General features: G+C 43.1%; 1 protein-coding gene across 1 annotated transcript; it reads left to right on the top strand.

Moving 5' to 3' along the window:
- Positions 1-10,067: 10,067 nt before the first annotated feature.
- On the top strand, positions 10,068-20,057 carry LOC103374021 (plasma membrane calcium-transporting ATPase 3-like; the record flags this gene model as incomplete). The annotated part of the gene is made up of 3 exons (XM_008304037.1): positions 10,068-10,338; positions 15,589-15,786; positions 19,800-20,057. Coding segments are annotated over exons 1-3 (703 nt in total), but the record flags the coding sequence as incomplete, so codon positions are not given.
- Positions 20,058-20,587: the final 530 nt, after the last annotated feature.

Genomic DNA, 20,587 nt, shown 5'->3' with positions numbered 1-20,587 from the left:
AACACCAGCTCCAGATCTCAGTTGATAAAAGGCTGCCCTTAAAAAACAGCGTACACTGTAAAAGAAAAACAACAAAAAAATTCTTTAATTGTTTAACAATATGGGATTTGGCCCTGGTGTTTCTGATGTGTGTAAGAAATTATGTCTGGAAAAAAACAACAAAATGTAAAAAAAAAAAAAAAAAAAAGAAATAAACAATCTTTAATTGTTCAAAAAAAAGCATTTTTAAACAATAGAGGCTATGACCCCAGTGTTCCTGATGTAAGAAATTGTGAAAAAGGCAAAAACAAATAAATAAATTGTTCCCAAAAAAGAATGTTGGAAATGGAGAGAAATGCTCAAAACAGAAAACTTAAAAAAATGTGAAACACTGTTAAAATAAATAAATAAAAAATTAAGACAGAATTTAAAACTATAGAGAAAAAAAGCACAACCCCCCTCCCACAAAAAAACAACTAAAAACTTAAACAAAAAACAAAAAACAAACAATAAAACCAAAGCAGGATGAACCAGTGAAGTTTGGGATGAGCAGCAGTGTTTTCTAATCACAGCTCCAGACTCCAGCTGATCAGACTCCTCCACAGAGAGCGCACGCTGCGGTGTGTGTCGTGTCGTCATCACGCAGCCTGGTAGGTGGGGGGTGACGTACGGAGCCCCCCTCCGCCCCCCCCTCTCTCTCGCGGATGCTGCGACCCAGCGTCTCCTGTGCGCGCGAGCTCTCGCAGCGGCTCGACCCCTCCTCCAAAGATGTCGCAGGAGCTGCTGCTCCGGTGCTGCTTCTCTTCCGCCGCCGCTCCGCTCATCCCGCTGCCCTGAGCCGCTCACCGAGTCCGGTCCGACCTCACAGCCGGGAGCCGCCAGCCTGGTCCGCCCCCCCCTCCCTCCTGCCTCCCTCCCTCACCCGCCACGGAGGTGTTTAAACCGGCGCATCCTCTCTCTCTCTCTCTCTCTCTCTCTCTCTCTCTCTCTCTCTCCGTCGGTGTCTCTCTCTCCTCCACCGCCGCAGAACTCCGCCGACCAACCGTCAGGTGACCGCGCGGAGCGGAATATTCATCAGCACCGTCGTCGTCTTTTCATCCCTCCACTCCTTCGGACTCCAGGCGACCGGAGCTGCCGCAGCCCCCGGTTCTCTTCCCCCCCCCCAACCCCCCTGTATCCTCTCATCCGGTCTGGGACATTCTCCGCTCCACGCACACGCAGATTAACGGGGATTCTGCCTCCCCGCCCGCGCGCTGATGCTGATGTCCTTGAGCTCGGCCTGCACGGTGAGTCGGTGAGTCCGTGCGTGCCCCGCGTGCGTGACTCTTATTTACCCTGTGCGCCCGAGCGGCGTTTTTAACGGGGGGGATGTGCTGCTGTGATTCATTAGAAGCATGTCGGGGGGGTTTCAGGGAGTCGGAGCCTCAGCTCGGCCTAACGTGGCATCACAGGCCCGACACCGCTATAACGGGAGCCCATACAGTAGGACATACCATAATAACCTGGCAAACAGCGCTATGACATTATGAGGGAGCTTGTGTGTGTGAGTGTGTGTGTGTGCGTGGATGTGCTTGTGCGCGCGTGTGGAGCTAATGATACCCAGCCTCTCCATCCGGTGATGAAGGGCTGCAGTCCAACATTTTCACCGAGCACCATGCGCTATCCTCCCGCCTGCCTCCTGGTCCTGCCCCCCTCTGCCCCGGGCGCTCCAGCCGGCTGTGGGGGCTCCGGGGCTGCCGGGTATCAGTTGCGTTGTTTGTCTCGGTTACGGCGCATCGCACCTGGAGCGCCGAGCTGCGGGGGTGTCGGTTTGATCCGGTAATGATCCGTGGCCGGAGGGACCTTCACAAGCCGCCCGGCGCGGGGTGGGTGTGAGTTTGGGGCAGAGCGGGCCCGGTAACCTTGCGGAGGGACATAAGGGGAGGCAAGTGGCGCACCATTGGCTACACTTTGTGTCTCTTCGCGCTTCGGTCGGCCTCCAGTGTGGAGTCTCCGCTTTAATCATGACCTCCTCTTGTTGCTGTGCGCGCTGAGGTTGAGCGAGGAATGAAGCTCAGGCACGTCTGAAGGTCGTTTTGTGTGGGAAACACACTGTTGCATGGGGCAATTCCTGCACACAAGTGCTGCTGTTCAGGCGTTAGGTGTGTGTGTGTGCGCGCGCGTGTGTGTGTGTGTGCGCCTTTGGGTGGAGGTGGATGGCGTGGGAGGGACACTGTGAGTGTGAAATGTGATGGATACACATCGATCACTGGAGCTTTTTCTCCTGCCAAACCCACCTCACCTCCTTTATTTAAACTTTCAGCATCATCATCCTCCTCCTCGTCGTCATCATCCGGTTGCTGTAATGGGCTCCAGGGTGATGCAGATATCTGTGCTCCGCTCAGCCCACCTTTAATGGCCACTGATTGTGTCGAATTCTAAGTGTGTTATTCCCGCTGGGCTTTACAGAAGTGTGTGAGTGGCAGCGAGCCAGCAGCGGCAGGCAGCAGCCCAGATACAAGGGCCCCGCCAGAGGTGACCCTTGGAGTGGGACTGCAGGTGCACAGGTGGACTGCAGGGACGAAATACTGACAGAAGGTGGACAAGCTCTCACAAACTTGCTCAGTCACATGTGCTGGAGTCTATAAATCCTGAGCTGCCCCATCCAGAGTCACAGAGCAGACTCCACCACCAGCACTGCTCCCTGTAGACCTTCTTTTTGGTGCAATATCGACACACTCAGAGCTGTGAATGAGGAATATTTTGTGCATTTAAAAACTCTTTTTTACATATGCAAGAATCTGTGCAACATCAGTGTTTTTCTGCTTATATGTGCAGTATTAATACTTCTCTCAGTATCATGAAGAACTGTTGTACTTCTTTTTGGTGCAATATCAGCACACTCAAAGCTGTTAATAATGAATATGTTGCACATGTAAGAACTCAATGCAGCATCAATTACTGTACATATACAAGAAAATGTGCATTGTCAGTATTTTTCTGCTTATGGACAAACCTGTGCAATATTAATACTTCCTAATCAGTGTTTCTACTCATGATAGGATATGTGCAAGATTGTTATTTCCACATTCAGAGGAATTATCTGAACCACTGCTATATAATTTTAGTTTATTTTTTCAATTCTATCAATTTGTCTGCATAAACAACAATTAGTGTTTTTCTACTTATGGACAAATTAATACTTCTCTATCAGTATTTCCACATACGGAGGGATTTTTTTCAACCCCAGCCAGTATATTTTTTATTTGTTTTCTTTTATTCTTCTACTGATATTTCAGTTTTTGTCATTTAAATAGATTTTTCTGCAATAATAATACTTCTCTGTCAGTGCAGTACCACTGATATGTGCGATATTGTTACGTTCACATCCAGAGGAATTTGGACAATCTAAACTATGTAATTTTTATTTTAATTTTTTTTAATTTTTCTACTTAAATGTTCACATTATCCCCTTTGCTGCTGCAACAATGCAAATCGTATCGTCTCCCATTAAATCGTATCGCACATAGCCCCTGCTGGCCTAGAATCGAATCCCATGAGGCCCTTCTCTCCTGTGTCTTCCCCTCAACCTTCTGCCATAAAGAGAAAACACCTGAGGGAAAAAGAGTCGCCACTTTCTCTTCAAAATAAAAAAAAATAAATAAAAAAAACAGTCAAATTGCTCCAACCCTCTGAGGGATAGCATGCGGACGAGCGGGGCGCTTGCATTCAGGATAAATGGCCGACTGCTGAGGATTGTGGTGACCTTTTGTCTGACTCTTTTCATGTTCAAACACATTTTCAGCCAACCTCTCTCTCGCTCCCGCTCTCTCGCTCTTATTTTGAAAGAGCCGTGGTGTATGACACATTTGTGTGTGTCATGACAGAGACCATATAATTGATGTCTCTGGGCATGAGTGTTAGTGTCTTTGTGTGTTTACTGTCCATCCGTGATGCTTCCTGCATCCTGTGGCTAAAGGTTTTGTGCACGTGTGTGTAGATGTAAGAGTTAGGAATGTGTAACAAATTGAGTAACAAAGTGTTTTTTTTTTTTCTCCCCCAATTTATGTAATGCAGCCTCACATGTGCACACACACATGCACATGTGCACTGTACACATCAAAGCTGGGAGACAAACAGAGACACACTCAGAGTTAGTTGCAGCAGTCGCGAGGCTGAACAGAAGAGCTTTTTTTTTTTTTTTTTCTCGGGTGAGCGTTATAAAATCAGACAGAATCAGTGAGTAAGAGATCGGGCTGGGAAGAAAATGCGCGACTGGCTGAGTAAATAAATGATTGCAGTAGCAGGAAGCAGACAGACAGGGAGAGCGACAAAATGAGAGGAGAGGATGGGGGGGAAAGAGGGAAGGTAAAATAATAACGAGCAATGAGACACCACAAGACAAGGCTCGCTAAAATAAAAATACATTAAAAAAATCTGATGGTGAACCCACATAGAAAGATACAGATAAATAGGTGGAGGCAAATGCGAAAAGATGGAGAGCAAGAGGAAGCTTCAAAGGCAGAGCAGGGTGACTCAGTTATAAACTAACACTCTCAGTCAGGATAGAAGCATGGCAGGGCAGAGAGGAAACAGGGAGGCAGAAGATGGAAGAGGGAGCTAAGGGAGAGTGAAGAGTGGAGAGGAGGGAGGAGAAAAGGAATTAATGATGAGCTTCAGTTCTGTTTTTTTTCTTCTTTTTTTTCTCTCTACTTATCCTTATGTAAAATACCCTGATAGGGAAATCAGAATATGTTGTGTCATGTGTGATGCTGAGAATGTTTAGTTACAGCCGGCGATAATTGCTCACGTGGGATGGAGCGTCGCTGGTGTGGTTGAAGGAGAAGCAAGTTCTGCTCGAACACTATTGGTGTCAGATTTATTTTAATTAAATCAGTTCCCGAGATGGGTTGAAATGTTAATTCAGTGATTAGGAAATTGTTTTTCAGTAGACTCAACAAGAGCGAGTCACTTCAGGAAATTTTCCCCCTCGTTCGGCTCTCACAACCGTCTTATTAGGCCAAACAAATTGAACGTGAATTAATCACACCTACAAGGCTGGTGGCCGTGTCCAGAGATTGGTGGTGTGTGTCGAAATGGATCTCGTCCCTCACAAGAAGTTCACATGTGCTAAGATTTGGCTGCGCTACGCTCAGTTTGAGACACGACAGAAGAACCTGCAGGGAACCGGGAAGGTCATGGGCACAGCGATCAGTCTCTAAAAGAACAAACTGCTTGTAGTCTTTGTTTGTCTAGATAGCAATAAATCCCAAGAAACCCATAAAACCAACAGTGACGGAACCCTACTACCAAGTAAAGCCTCGTGTATCCTATGTAGGTGCACCACAGGGGTCCGTAGTTGTCCTAAAACCTTTTGGCTCACAGCAATCTAAAGCTTTTGGCTCACAGGAATTACTTTTGCATTCATGTAATTCATTTTTTGAAATTTTGGTCATGTTGAATATGAACAGCAGGCATCTAATGTTGTATATATGCCAGAAAATAAGGAAAAGCATCATAGATTCCCTTTAGCTATTCTCAAATATGACACTTTTGGAGGAGGTTCCTGTGGTTCCTATACTGGTGCCACCAGTGGCTACAGGCCGTTAGCGTTGATTCATGCCACCCTGAAGGCTTTTGAAAGACTGCTGCTGGATGCCACTGCTCAAGATTACATTGGACCCGTTCCAGTTCTCTGCTGGATGCAGGTTTGCTGTCAGCATCATGTTCTTGGATTTGCGATGCCGTTCAACCTGTCCTGCTGAAAAAGGAAGGCAACGTCCATGTAGGTTGATGCTCCTCTGGTGTCCTGGATCTTGGACTACCTTACTGATCCTTCTCACCACAAAGGAATCGTCTTGTCCATGTTTTGTCTTGACCCAGTACACCTAAGACTTGCCACTTCCAAAGTTTTCCAATGACTCTGCAGATGTGGGATGCATTAATTGGTGGTGTGGGATGTGTCGGTGTGCCAGAAGATGGGGGACAGTTTTTGGATTTGGAACCACCTGCAGCTCAACAGCAAAACTAAGGACAGATGCCTGAAAGCCTCAGTGAAAAGCAACTGGACATCTTTCTAGGTTCTTGAAGATGTTTCATCTCTCATCCACTATGTTCCACCTGATATTGATCTGAAGCTTCTCTTCACTGTCCTTAGTGTCAATAAACACCATGAAAAGACAAAAGTATACACTCTGGTAGTCTGTCTATGTGTCTCTATCCCCAGTGAACGGGTTTCCAATTGAAGATTTAAAACATATCACACAGGTGTAGTTTAATATTTCTGAAGGCTCTGGCGTTTCCTTGAACATTTGGGTCTCTGTAGGGTTTATCAACCACAGCTCAAACAATACAGACACAATCTGAGTAAAGAAAACATGATTAATTCCTGCAGGGAAATTGCGTTGTAACAGAAAAATGCAAAGAGGAGGACTTCTGAAGCTGGATGATCGCAAGGAAGAACTTTGTGTTTAGTCATCCTTAAATTAAATGTGCTCCTTTGGTGAGCACTGTGTCGGAGAGTCGGAGATGTTGGCCATGATGGAATACGTTTCTTCAGTTCCAAACTGAGGAAGCCTCTTGGGTGAGAGGTGAAACATCTCCAAGAACCAAAAAGAGAAGTCCAATTGCTTTTTACTGAGTTTGACTTTGTGGGTACCTTGACCTAGATGACGGAGCCTCTACAGAAGAGGAGAACGTTGTCCAAACTTCTCTCCATCATGACCATCTCCGAGCCTTTACTCAGTGTTCTGGCTCATCAGAGGAGCACATTTAACCAGGGACTAAGGATGACCGATGACCATTCAGCTATGTAATTCTTCCTTTTTATGCATTTTCCCTCCTTTTTACGGAGCATTTTTTGGATTCTGACCAGAACCACAAACGTGTGTTAGTCTAAAACAAAAGTTTAGTTCTGTTTGAGCAATGATTCATAAAACCTACAGAACCCAATTGTTTAAGGAACCTTCTAAGTCTTTCAAAAGTATGAAACTACACTTATGTGATACGCTTTTACGTCTTCAGTAGGAACCAGTTGGCTTTGGACCGAAGGATGTGGACAGGATCACACCAGAATGTAGATTTTGGTCTTTTCATGATTTTTATTTATTTTTTTGGCAACAATAAAGTTAAGGTCCACCTCAATATCAAGTGGGAATTCTTTTTTAAAAAACAGACAGAAAAGAAAGAAAAAACTAAAAATCATGGCTAGCCATTCTTAGCGGATAGAAGCAAGAAGCTACAGCTAGGAGATAGTTGAATTTTTGGAGCTTGTAGATGCAGTTATGCAAACCTTAATCTCAGACTTACAGCACATAGTCTGAGATATACAGCGTTACAAAGGCGGTTGTTCCAATCAAACATGACCACAATTGCCAATAACAAGGTAAATGAATGTAAAACTAAACCCTGTGAGCCAAAAGCTTCCGACTGCTCTGAATATTAGGTTTCCAGAGTTTTTTCTGGGTGAGTGAGAAGCAGCTTGGTGGAGTCCCCTCTCCTCACACTGAACAGTTGTCCTGCACGTTTTGAAAGAGAGTCCAATGGCGTCAGATCAGAGACATCTCTTCCTGCAGCCTCTACATCAGTGATCTTCACTGTTTTTTCCATGAGAGCCACACTGGCAGGACCAAGTCATCAGAAGGACCACTTTTATCACACAACACCAAAATGCACCCCGTGTGTTAAGCATGTCCTGAGCAATGCTAATTATAATCAGGATGAGTGGAAACCACCTATAATTTGACTTTCTTTATGTTATATCTGTAGTTTGCTGCTAGGTAAATGCTGAATTTTGCCTTCTAAATGATGCTTTGCTTGACCCTGGAGCGATTTGTTTGCGCATTAACTACAGAGGCTTGGGTCCATGAGGACAAATGTAAATTTATTTGTCCCCTTTTCCTGAAACTTCCTCTGCTCATCTCGTATTGCTTGTAACTTTCTTTATTTACTTAGAACACCTGCTGTCTGCCTGCTAGTCCCCTCTCCAGCGTATTGGTCTTGATTTTTGGTTGCTGCAGGTGCAAGTCTTCATTTTTCTTGTTTAAAATTCCACGTTGTTTCTGTCCATCTGGTTTGTGCCTCTGTTTGAGTAAAAATGAATCTATATTTGCTGTCTGTGCACTTCATGCTAGCTAGCATGAGATGCTGCAATACCCAAACTGTGGTGCTACTACGCAGGTTTCCCTGATTGGTGGCAATTTCAACCCCGTCTTTTAGTAAAAGACAAAATATTTGGTGAAGTTTTTATGTTTATTGGCTGCATTCTGGTATAATTATTAGATGCTATGCGCAGAACCGATCTCATTAAATGATCAGGGAGCTAGAGTTTTTAGTCTAGTTCTCAAATAGTGTGTGATTTATAACTTACCGTTTCTTTTTAGCTACCAGTCGAGCCACAGTCCTGTCTTGTGTGATACGGAAAACAGCAACAATAGTGCAGGAGTTGAATGGCACCTTACAGGTTAACTATTTACCAAGTTGAATTCTTTTGGAGGCAAACCATTTGAACTCGTAAAATGTAATGATAAAAACTGCCCCAAAAAAACAACCGGCGCTGGCCTCAGTTAATAGCTAATAGTTGCCTAAACATCCAACGCTAACGGATGACTGAATTGCTGCCATTTCCATTGAAGACAGAAATAATGTTACTTAGCGGGTTTACAGTTTAAGGTCGGAACCTACAAGCCGGCAGGAAGAGGTGGTGCTCACAAACGCAGGCTTCTGGAAGTTGGCCAATCAGAATAAAGCGGGCTTTTAGGGAGGGGGGCCTTAAAGAGCCCGGAGCTAACATTGCCCTTTTTCATGCAGAGGCCCAACTGAGGGGCTGCAGAACAGGCAGTATGGGATAAATCAGGATTTTCTGAACTGTGACTCATGCAGAGCTACTCTAGTGTCCCAGAATAAATACATAGAGATAGAAATGAGAACAATATGTCCCCTTTAAAGCTGCTAAATAAGTGTCTTTACATTAACAGTGACTTAAATAATCACCCAACTCTTCAGTTCCTTGGACCTTTAAGCATTTTAGCATCTTTTATGTGGTTGTATAGCCTGCTTTAATTTTACTGTTCTGGTTCAGTGTCACCGCTTTCAATGGCAGTTTTCAATTAAAGAGCTGATGAACATATTAGCAAATATTTTTCTGTATTTTGTGAAGTGAATGTTGGACGTGTAAATCAGACATTATATATTGTAGCCACTTCCCGTATTATTACTAAAATGATCATGTGTCGTGTGTTTTCACCTTGTACTGTCCCCAAGTGGCAAAATATGTCAGCAAATGCAGGTTTTAATATCACTTGATGTCATGTTAAGTGTGCTTTGGGGCATTGATTTTGCATTTATAGTCAATCAAAGGTGTCATTTTGGCACCTTTTTATTGTTGTGTATGTGTTTAGATCAAGATTGATGCAATAATGTTAGATTTTCATAACTGAATCCAGTTTCAGCAAGCCTGGTCTGGCCCTCAGAAATGATTTGATGTAATGGTAGTGAGTGGGATCAATAGAACAGAGTGGTAATGCTTCTGTCTCCCCCCTTTGCTCTCTCTCTCCTTTAGGTCCTGGTGGTGCAGCAATAGCTACCTCTGAACTGGATCCGCTTCCTGTCTCTGATTTATCAGCCGCCTTTGCCTCGCTCGCCCCTCTCTCCATCCGTCCGTCATCCCTTCATCCCCGTCTGCAGGTCCGTCCGTCCGTCCATGGACTGGCCGTGACCCCGGAGGGAGGGGGACAGAAACGAGGAAAGAGCGGAGTCGCAGAGGAGACGAAGGAAAAGAAAGCTGGATTCATTCAGACGTCACGCTTCTGAAGTGCCCCTGCTCGCCGTCCTTCATCCCCCTCACCCTCCTCCTCCTCCGCCTCCCTCTGTTATAGAGATTTAAAGGAGCGGTGGGAGGAAAAGGCCGAGATAGGTAGGAGAAAAACAATACACAACCAACGCCCTCTCATTGCCCCTATATTAAATTAAAGAGGGGGTTTGGGCGTATCGGTTACATTTTTTTAACTAAAAAATTTAGACAGAAAAACGAGACTGTGGAGCACATGAACAACCCTCCACCAAGCAAACGAAAAGGGACTTGAGCAGACTACGGAGGAAGAGGAGGACCACAACAGAGGAAAACATTTACTGATATGTCAACAACAGCCACGATGGGTGAAATGGCAAATAGCGCTGTGGAGTTTTATCCTAAAGGGACTCGAGGCGGGGGTGGAGGAGGAAGGGCAGATGGCAGCCATGCAGGGGGAGACTTTGGGGTCACGGTTATGGAGCTCAGGGAGCTGATGGAGCTCCGAGGAGCTGACGCCATACAGAAGGTCCAGGACAGCTATGGAGGCACAGACGGCCTCTGCCAGAGACTACAGTCCAGCGTCACTGACGGTGAGCAGAAATGTTTGAATGGGTAAAAAAAAAATGGAGGGATGGATGGATGAATAATGTAGGTGGCTTGATGAACGAATGGGTGAGAGAGCAGATGTATGAATAGACTGATGGAGGAACGGTTGGGTGGATGATTAGATACATGAATGGGTGAATAGATTGCTCGCCTGCTGGATGGATGGATGGATTTGTGGAGTGGGAGAATGGAGATGGGTTGCGGGGAGATGAATCGGTACGCCGAGATTAGCTGAATGAAGCCGCAGAAGGATGGATGAGATTGTACTCTTGGCCGGAGTCGCACATAAATACCTCCGCATGAGTGGTGCAAACTGTGTCCAAATCATCCCTCGGATTTCTGTGTCATCATCATTTGGCTCGAAACAAACGAAACAGATTACATGTGGTCACCAATTATTCCACAACGAACTGAAAACACACACTGAAACTGACCATTTTATTTCGTGCATGCATTATTAAAACAGCGAGTTTACCTTCACCGCAGTGCAAAATCTCAGACAGATGAATGCAGAATGAAATGAGAGCACTTCCATTAAATGGTAAAAACTCGGGGAGCGTAATCCTGGCTGTGGAAGGCAGTTTTTTTTTTTTTTGGTTGAGCTGGATGTGCAGAGAGAAAATGGGTGGATGGACTGATTGATGAATAGATGACGGGATTATAGGGGATGAATGGATGGAAAGCTGATAGAGTAAATCAATAAATGGATGAATGGAGTAAAATTGTGGGAGGATTAACTAGAATCTCTGACAGCACACCTGCAGGGCTGTTCAGCGGTCTGCCGCTTTTGCCGCATTCTGAATGACCCCCAAAGTCCATTATGTCTCTCTCAACTGTCAACAGTCAAAAACAGGCAGAACGCTTGTCTATTAATCTGACCAATATTTAAGCTACATACACTCAAGTGCAGTCGAATACGTCAGCAGTCCTGCAATAAATCCCCTCCTTCACGTACAGTTTTGTGCGCTCACTTTGGAGGCTTCTCTGTATAATTCTATATTAAGATTTCAACAAAAACCTGACATTACATAGAGTTTACTGCAGGACTCTTAGATTAGGCTTTGTACATGCACATATAAAAGCCACAAATTTTCACTTTTGAGATCCAGAAACCTTAAAAAATTACTTCAATGATTATCAGTTATTTGAATATTTGCCAATTTAATAGGTCAAGTGCTTATTTATTTATTTGTTTCACTGTAAAGGGAATTTCTTTCAGGTCTCAACTATTAAAACAAACAAGTTATTATCAGTGATTTCTGACCCAATCCAACATAGGTCTTAAAATTAATACTGAAATATTTGGCATTTTACCTTAAAAAATGATTTTAACTGTTATTGTCATTTGAGTAATTGGTTATTCGGCTAGTTATGTCTGTAGCAATGCTGTAAACTTTGCCGGTACCTTTTACTTGAAGATAGTCTCCGTCTGCCAAAGACCAAGGTGACCCTCTGAACTCCAAGCAGTTTCTGGCCATTTTTTTTTCCCTCTGGTCACATTTTTGCTCACTGTGGGCTCTTTTTTTTTTCACTTCTATGGAAACACAACAACCATGAAGAAGGAGAGAGAACTCAGAAATGCCTAATTTGCAGATTTACAAATGTAAAATGGCATAAATCATGAAAAAATAAAAAAAAAATTAAGTTTGTTTATTTCAAAAATTGAAAAAAGTTGATATAAACATGTTGCTGTTTTTACAGGTGTTACTAATACTGGCAAAAATGCTGATTCTACACAAGACAGATATTTAACTTCTTAAATTATTATTTTTTTCCATACACGTCTGTTCTGTGTAAACACAGCCTGCAGTTCAGCTGATAAGTCGGTGATTATTGGTCGTGTGACTGTCGGTATCAGCTGACTTACTAATGGCTTATTGGTTGTGCTAAGAAGTGCAATTTTTTAAATTTTATTTTTACTTTTTACAGAATCTGTTTAGTATGCGAGGTACATTTTTGGTGAAATTTTAAAGGAGACAAGTCTAATGTGTTAGCTTAGATTTGGTTATTTTTCCAGATAGAACCAGAAGTCGTACGTGATTAATTCAAAGATCGTCTAAAAGTTGAAAATCTGACTATTCTTTTTTCAGTTACTTGCTCTTGTAAATAGTTTAATCTAGGTGTTTAATAAAAAAAAGAAACATGCCGACAAGTTATGGGGTTCAGAGGGTGGATATAATTATACCAATCAAAGACTGATAGCGACTATTCGGGGTCGGATTTTGGTCGCCGTGTCTTCAGTGTGTCCATGTGCACACTTGTGTGTTCCAACAGGGGTGTGGTACCACACTACGCCCACTCCTTCAACTAGTTTGTAACCTAGCAACACAACAGCAGAGAGAAGTTGGCCTGGAAAGTCAGCAAGAGGGAGAAAGATGACTGAGAACTGTGAGATGGAGATGGAGATGGCGAGAGGAAGACGAGTGTGTGTGTTCGAGTGTAAGCAAAGACTATGAGGTGTGTGTGTGTGTGTGTGTGTGTGTGTGTGTGTGTGACGGTGAAAAAGTGAGAGGGCTGGTGGGTGTTGAGTTACAGTAAGTCTGTGTTGAGTGTTGCTAATTTGATACTATGAGCTGGTCAGGAATCAGTGCAGCAGGTCCCAACAACACACAAACACACAAACACACACACACACACACAGAATCATGTATCTGCAGATGTCCCTACAAAGAGCAGTTGGTAAACACAACGCACACAAACACACACACACACACACAGAATCATGTATCTGCAGATGTCCCTACAAAGAGCAGTTGGTAAACACAACGCACACAAACACACACACACACACACACAGTAAAGCTGCTCTCTACGCACTTCTTGGACCGCCTTTTCTTTTTTGCACTGTGCTGACTTTCACACATCACATATGGTGTCAAGCGACGTGACAAAACCAGCCAAAGTGCAAACACGGATAAAGAAAGTTGCCCCACCTTCTTAGAAAAAAAAATCCAAATCACTCAAAAAAAAAAAAAGCTGTCTGCTCGAGATATATTCTGTGCTCCGGATTCTGAGTCGTTTGACACGACGACAAAAGCTGCTGCCTCTGCTTTGTGTGATTACAATAAAAAAAAAGAGAAAAAAAAGAGCTGAAGTGCGAATTGTCAGATCAGACGGAGGAGAATATGGGCATGTACAGTGCTGCACCGAGGTAAACACACCGTGTATACATTATGATGCTGCACATCTTCAGTAATGTGATCCACAGAGCAGGGTGGGGGGGTTAAACCAATCACACACAAACAGATATGGATACCCTGCATTCACTGCAGTATGAGACCATTATATCCACACCGAGGAGACAGAAAAGAGGAGGAGGAGGAGGAGGAGGAGAAGAAGGAGAAAGAGGGAGTGAGAGGAAAGTGTGGGGGGTGGGTGGATGAGGGGTGAGGCAGGAAAGCTAGAACAGCTTGCCGCATTGTCAAGGACACATCAAGGGGAGATTGAGAGAGAAAAAGAGGAGGAGGAGGAGGATGAGAGAGGCTGTGGAAGAGGATGAAGAGGAAGGAAGGATGGAAGAGAGAGGGAGGGAGGGACTAATAAAAAGAGGATACAGCTCGCTACGATTACTCAGCATAAGGTCACCTGTTTTCCCTGTGCCTCGCCTTGGCCTGAACCCTGCTGTATTGCTACTACATGCGAGTCCCTGCAGCGAGCACATTGGACCAGGACGTCTCCAAACATGCAGGCGAAGGGACGCGAAGAAGAGAATCACCGATCTCGGCCAACCACGGCATACAAATTGCCGTTCCCCTTCCCCCGAGCAGCCAATCGAAAAATCAAAAATTAAATAAAAAATCTGCTCCAAGCCTACCACGCTGGAGGAGTGACATCACCTGTTGCTGGGCAGAAACCTGTTAGAGACAGGAAGCTCTGGACCTGATATCCTGGTCTCCATGGAAACTGAATCACTTAGGGGTGAGGTTGAAGGGGAAAGGAGGGTGAGGATGGACATATTGCACTGAGGATGGAGAGGAAGAGAAGGAAGAGTTTGGAGGGAAATCTGGAGTTGGCTGGAGTTTTAGGTTTTGCTCCTGTCATGCTTTCCCTTCATTTTGCTGCAGTCTAAAGTCCTGGACATGTAGAGAAACAGCACAACCATGAAGGAGAGAGGAGTCAAATATATGTTCTGTGCAGTAAGACAGTTATAATACAAGAAGAAAGAAAAAACAAAGTTGAATTTCTTTGATTTATCAGTAAAAACAATTAATTTTTGGCAAATCTTTAAATTACACATGTAAAATATAGTAATTTTAGGGTGCTGCGATAGCTCACCTGGTTGAGCTGGCGTCCCATGTACAGGGGCTGAAGTCCCCGACGCAGCGGTTGTGAGTTCGAGTCCCTCTCATGACCCTTTGCTGCAAGTCCTTCCCCCACTTTCCTGTCTCTCTCTTCACTGTTCTATCAAATAAAGACAAAAAGGCCAGAAAAATAACTTAAAAAAATATATATATATACATAGTAATTTTGATGAAATATGATGATTTTATTTTTAAACTTAATTACATTTTTTAAAAACACGTGTTTCCATACTTACACGGCCTGCAGTTCAGCAGAAAAGTTCCTGAATTTGCGTCTCACGACTATTGTTGAGTCACAAATGGCTTTTCTGTATCACTGAGAAACACTGAATTTTCACTTCTTTACTGAATCTACTTAGAGAAAATGTTTTATTTTTTTAAAATGAGACGTGGAATAAAATCCTTTTGGTGAAATATCACAGTTTAAAGCTTAGATTTTGGTTACGTTTTACAACTGAATGGCAGGTCACGTGTCAGTAGTTCAAGGATTGTTCATTTCTTTTAGTGATTTTGGGAATTTCTTAAAGAAAGCAAAAAGATATTTGGGATTCAGAGGGTCTACTGGACTGAGGAAGTGTTTGCTTTTTCTGGTGGGTGATTGGTGTTGTGTTTGTGTTGCAGTGAGTGTCTGCTGTTAGGAGCTGCACTGAGTTTTATCTGCCTCCTGATGCCTTGAAGTGTACCTGGAGGTCTTTAAATGATGACTGATTCACAGAAATCTCCCAGAAATTAAGTAAACCTACAGACGGTTATTAAAAACAGCACCGAAATGACTCACGCTGTGAATGTGTCACCGAGTGCACAGATGTGTTTTGTTTCGCTCATGCCATGTGAATTTTATTTTCTGTTATTTCTCTATGAATGCATTTTACAGCAACACATGTGCTAATATTCCAACCTTTCTTCCCTACCGTCTTTCTCTCCATCTCCCAGGCCTCAGTGGCGACCCGACGGACCTGGAGCATCGAGGCCAAGCGTTCGGTCAAAACTTCATCCCCCCGAAGAAGCCCAAGACTTTCCTGGAGCTCGTGTGGGAGGCCTTGCAGGACGTCACGCTCATCATCTTGGAGGCCGCCGCCATCATCTCTCTCGGCCTCTCTTTCTACCAGCCTCCTGGAAAGGAAACTGAATGTGAGGACGTGGGCAGAGGGTGGCGGGGCTCGAAGGTTTGGGAGGGGTGTGAGAAGTCAGGAAGCAGGATCAGATGTTGTAGGAGCAAAACTGGATGTGGAAAAACAGAAAATGAGAAGTGAAGAAGATTAATCATCATCAGCATGCATTATCATCCTGTCCTGGTTAAGTAAGACAGCACGAATGAGATAGAGAGGAAGCTAGGGTTATAGGAAGAGATAAAATGAAGAAATGTAGGTCTAAGTAAAAGAGGAAACAAACCTACATTGTGCTCAGCATTGTGGCCTGAGCTGCTTGTTTGATTTCCCAGCAGGGTAATCAAACAAAAGACACCATAAGATGCCATTAAAAAAAGCCAGTAAGGGGACCTTAAGTCAAGATAATTTGGTCAAACTAGAGAACTGCAGAATTAGATGCTTTAAAAAAAATATACAGGATCAGCAAATGGTTTGTTTTTGAAAGAATTTGTAAATGAGACACTTAGAATACAGTGATTTTGATATTTAGGCATAGATCTGGTTACGTTTTCAGATGAATATACGCCTCACAGATGAGCAGTTCAAGGACCGCTGGAAGGTTAAAAATCTGACAGTTTCTTGTATTTTAAAAGTTTCTCGCTGTGATAAATGACACCATGATGGCAAATTAAATTTATTAGCAAAAACCTAGTGTATTTAGTTAACAAGGGGGTTTTACTGCTACTAAATTGGAACTACATTTGGCAAAGTTGGGTTAATGGTAAACGCTACAGCACATTGTAACATGAGTAAAAAAGGCTTTTAAAGTCAACAATCTGCTACACACAGTATGTGAAGTTTGCTAATGTTAGCTAACATTATCCACAATAGTCATGTTCCAACTGCACAAAGACAAATAAGTCTCTCCAAAACTGTTCAAGGCATCATAAAAGGGCACTTTTTGCAAAAAGCAGATCAAGATGGAGAAATGTAGCACCAGCACTTCCAGCACTTCCAGCACTTGCAGCACTTCCAGCACTTCCAGCACTGCTTGCAACAATGACCGGTTTTAAGATTCATACTGCCACCTACCATACATGTAGAACAGGACACAGCATCTGATCGGCCATATTGTGCGCTTAGATTCCACCATCATCTTTGCAAATCACTTAACCTTTTTACTTTCACCACACACTGCAGCCGCCCTCACAAAGTACTGTTGCACCTTAAGCTTTGACTGTCTGGCTCGTATATCTCTCGCTGTCTGCAGTGTCAAATGAGCCATCATCTGGCTCCACGCTCTCAGCGGCTCGAGCTTGTGAGACGCAGTGACGTATTTCCCGCCGTGCAGCGGATTGTGAGTTAAAACGGCGGGAAAACAGGCCGGGTTGCTTACTGCAAAATGAGATTTAGCAAGACATCGTGGTGCCATGTATTGGGACATACTAAAACTTTTTCTGCAAGATATGGTAGCGTGGGCATTGGATTTTTATCTTCTGGAGTCCAACAGGAACAATCTCATTAACTGCAGTAGTTTTGAATTAGTTTATTATATGTAACGAATCACAAGCATTAAGCCTGAAGCAGCGAAAATCAAATGTTGGTTTGCTGCTAGTTAACTGTAGCTCCATTTGCACATACTGAGGTCATGTAAAAATGCTAATACGTAGCATAACAGTAAGTAAAGAAAAGCTAAAATTAACAAAGTGATTTAAAAAGACAATATCCTCAGCAACCTGATTCAATAATGTCAGTTACATCTATTTAAAGTTTGATAATAAAAAATAGCAGCAAAATCACAGCCTGTATTGAACAAAACAAAAAGTTTTATTTCTTATTAATTAGGAATATGTCATGGCTTCTTTTTTAAAGCTATACAGCCTCACTTCAAATATGTTTTCTTTGGTAAGTCAAGTGTAGAAAGTGCAGCGAAAAGAAGGCCGAGGTTGTAGTTACTGTGCTTTGAAGCATTTAAAAAAATAAATAAATCAAACCACAATGCAGAGAGCCCAGAAAGAGAAGTTTTACTGATGCTGAAGATGGCCTGACATTGTTATTCTGATGCTGAATTCACATTGAACTCTGATTCAGATAAAGTCTGTACTGACATCAGAAAATCCTCATGTGAGAGTTTTATCTTAGAACGCAGAGTTTATTGTTGACGGCGTTAATTAGGCCACATACCATACTGTTTACTTTCTTGTTGTTTGCACAAATTAGAAATAACTTCCATATAATTATCTAATCAGCTTTCTTGGTTTCGTGGGTAAAGTAGGAAAAATGTAAGCACACAAATACAACAGACAGTAGCTGAAGTGAAAGAAAGAGAAAGGGTTCCTCCTCTGTTACCATTAGCTTTCTGGGCCTGTTTATCACAATAAGCAGCCGTGATAGGGAGGAAGATGACAATTATATGACGATAAACTCTTGTCAAAGGCAGGCTCTACTGTTTTAAACCTAAACCATGTTGTTTCTTTGTTTTTTAAAACTAAATGTCTTACTGTAACACACCAGATGGAATCAGAAAGTTTTGATATCCATCATCTTATTGGTGGAAAATGAACCTTTTACTTACATTTGTCCCTATAAAGGTCCCATATTGATCCACTTTTCAGTAAATTAATGAAAGTTTTATATGTGACCAGAAAGTGTCTTTGACTTTTCAGCTCACAATACAGCAAAGATGGTTCACTTCACCATGACTGTATAATCCTGGTTTTAGTCCTGTTCTGAACAGGTTGTCTCAGTGTCTGTAGCTTTAAATGTCAAGCGTCTGCCGTCCCCACCCTCTTCAGGACTTTTTGTCACTTCTAACTGTCTGTCCAAGCAATCATATTACATGGAAGTATCGCAGATTTCACAGCACAGCAAAGTTGTCAGACGATACGGTTATAAAATCAGTGGTGCAGAGCAGCAGCTTGGAAATGGCTCTGCAGTAACTGCTGGTTCACATGGTGTCTAAATGGGCCGCATTTCATTCACTTCTTCATATTTTTTCTATTGTCTGACAGCAGAAACAGAAAAATATGTAAATGAGAACATCTTTATTGGGAAGTGGGCTGCATTAAAATGTAGTTTTTGTAAGCACAGAGAGCAGAAGAAGAGATAACAAATGTACGGTGACTGAGTTTAGGTTATACAACATGCAAACACAGTATCCCACCCAGTCCTTATTCATTGGTTTCAAATTAAAGTTCTCATCATCTCTGAACGTCCCTCAGCTTTATAGTTTCCATAGAGCTCTGACCTGTGCCTATACCATCAAAGCTAATGGCAAAGTTAGCCACATTAGCTGCACAACATGCTAACACTAACACACTTCTATTGTTTTGTTTTGTTTTTTTAAAGTTATTTTTTGGCCTTTTTGCCTTTATTATATAGGACAGTCAAGAGAGAAACAGAAAAATGGGGGAGAATAATTAGGAAAGGAATTGCAGCAAAGGGCAATGAGCGGCATTCAAACCCATGGCTGCTGCGTTGGGGACTATAGCCCCTGTACATGGGTCACCAGCTCAACCAGTTGAGCTATGGTGGCAGCCCAGGATTTTTCTATTGTTGTGGTGACATTGCAATTAACATAAAAGTATCCACAGGGTGTTCAGTTCCTCAGATGCTAGGAGTGCATCAAGACTGTTGGGTTCACTCTTACAGCCAACAGCAGAACAGTTGGTGTGCTTTACTTGAGACATTTTAAAGTTAGCAGAAGCAGCTCTAGGAAGTAAATAAACCTGATGGACTGTAAGGCAGCTGCTCATCCTGTATGGCTCACCAGAGCTGGATGACTATTGGTTCGTTAGCGGGAACGTAGCAGCTCAATACATTTCTTACTGGTATGGGAGGATCTGGATGTCAGGGGGCAAAATAAACGTCCTCACACCTTAATGGTCTTTAGTTTACACCTCTAAGTTTATGACAATCACAAAAAAATGCAATAAAAATGTAATTTCACCATTTGGGACCTTCTTACATTTAGTAACTCATAGAAAACCAGCTGGTACGTGAAGGTTTGATTAATAAAGTCTCTAACTAAACATCCCTCCCTTCCCTTTTCTCCAGCTTGCGGGAACGTGTCGGCAGGCGCAGAGGACGAAGGCGAGGCCGACGCCGGCTGGATCGAGGGTGCGGCCATCTTGCTCTCCGTTGTGTGCGTCGTCCTCGTGACGGCGTTTAATGACTGGTCCAAAGAGAAGCAGTTCCGCGGCCTGCAGAGTCGGATCGAGCAGGAACAGAAGTTCACCGTCGTGCGGAAAGGAAACGTCATCCAGATTCCTGTGGCTGACATGGTGGTGGGGGACTTGGCTCAGGTCAAATACGGTAAGGAAACCTTCACCGACTGTTATTATGTGAAAAAACAGCAACTTTCCCTGTAAACTTTTATTTTCTGTTAATTAAAGCATTTTAAAATTTTGTAATCATCTGTGCACTTTAGAAGATCTATATATAAATGGCACAGTTTTTCTGACCGTCAGTGAGAAACACATACTCATGAGTCATATCTTTGCATAAGCATTTCAACAAGTGTCTCCCATAGAAACTTTAGAATAAAATTAAAGTAAACCAAGTGTCTTCCTTTGACACCCATGTAGGCGAATACCATTGACTGCTGTTCGCCTACATGTGTGGGACAAAATGATCAAATCACGATTCCTGTCTGGTCTTTTTCTGGCTCTTGTCACTGCCTCAAAAACCCTTTAACAAAACCGCAATATATTACATGTTTTAAAGGGAATGCTGATTATTAAGCTAGAGTTAGCAGACAGTTAGCTTAGCTTAGCATAAAGATGGGAAACTGTTAAAACAGCTTGCCATATTTTCCCATCTTTATGCTAAGCTAGCCTAATTGT

This window comes from Stegastes partitus, unplaced genomic scaffold (genome assembly GCF_000690725.1).
Source record: "Stegastes partitus isolate 25-593 unplaced genomic scaffold, Stegastes_partitus-1.0.2 Scaffold2121, whole genome shotgun sequence".
NCBI classification, from domain to species: domain Eukaryota; kingdom Metazoa; phylum Chordata; class Actinopteri; family Pomacentridae; genus Stegastes; species Stegastes partitus.
This window is presented reverse-complemented; position numbering and strand designations above follow the sequence as displayed.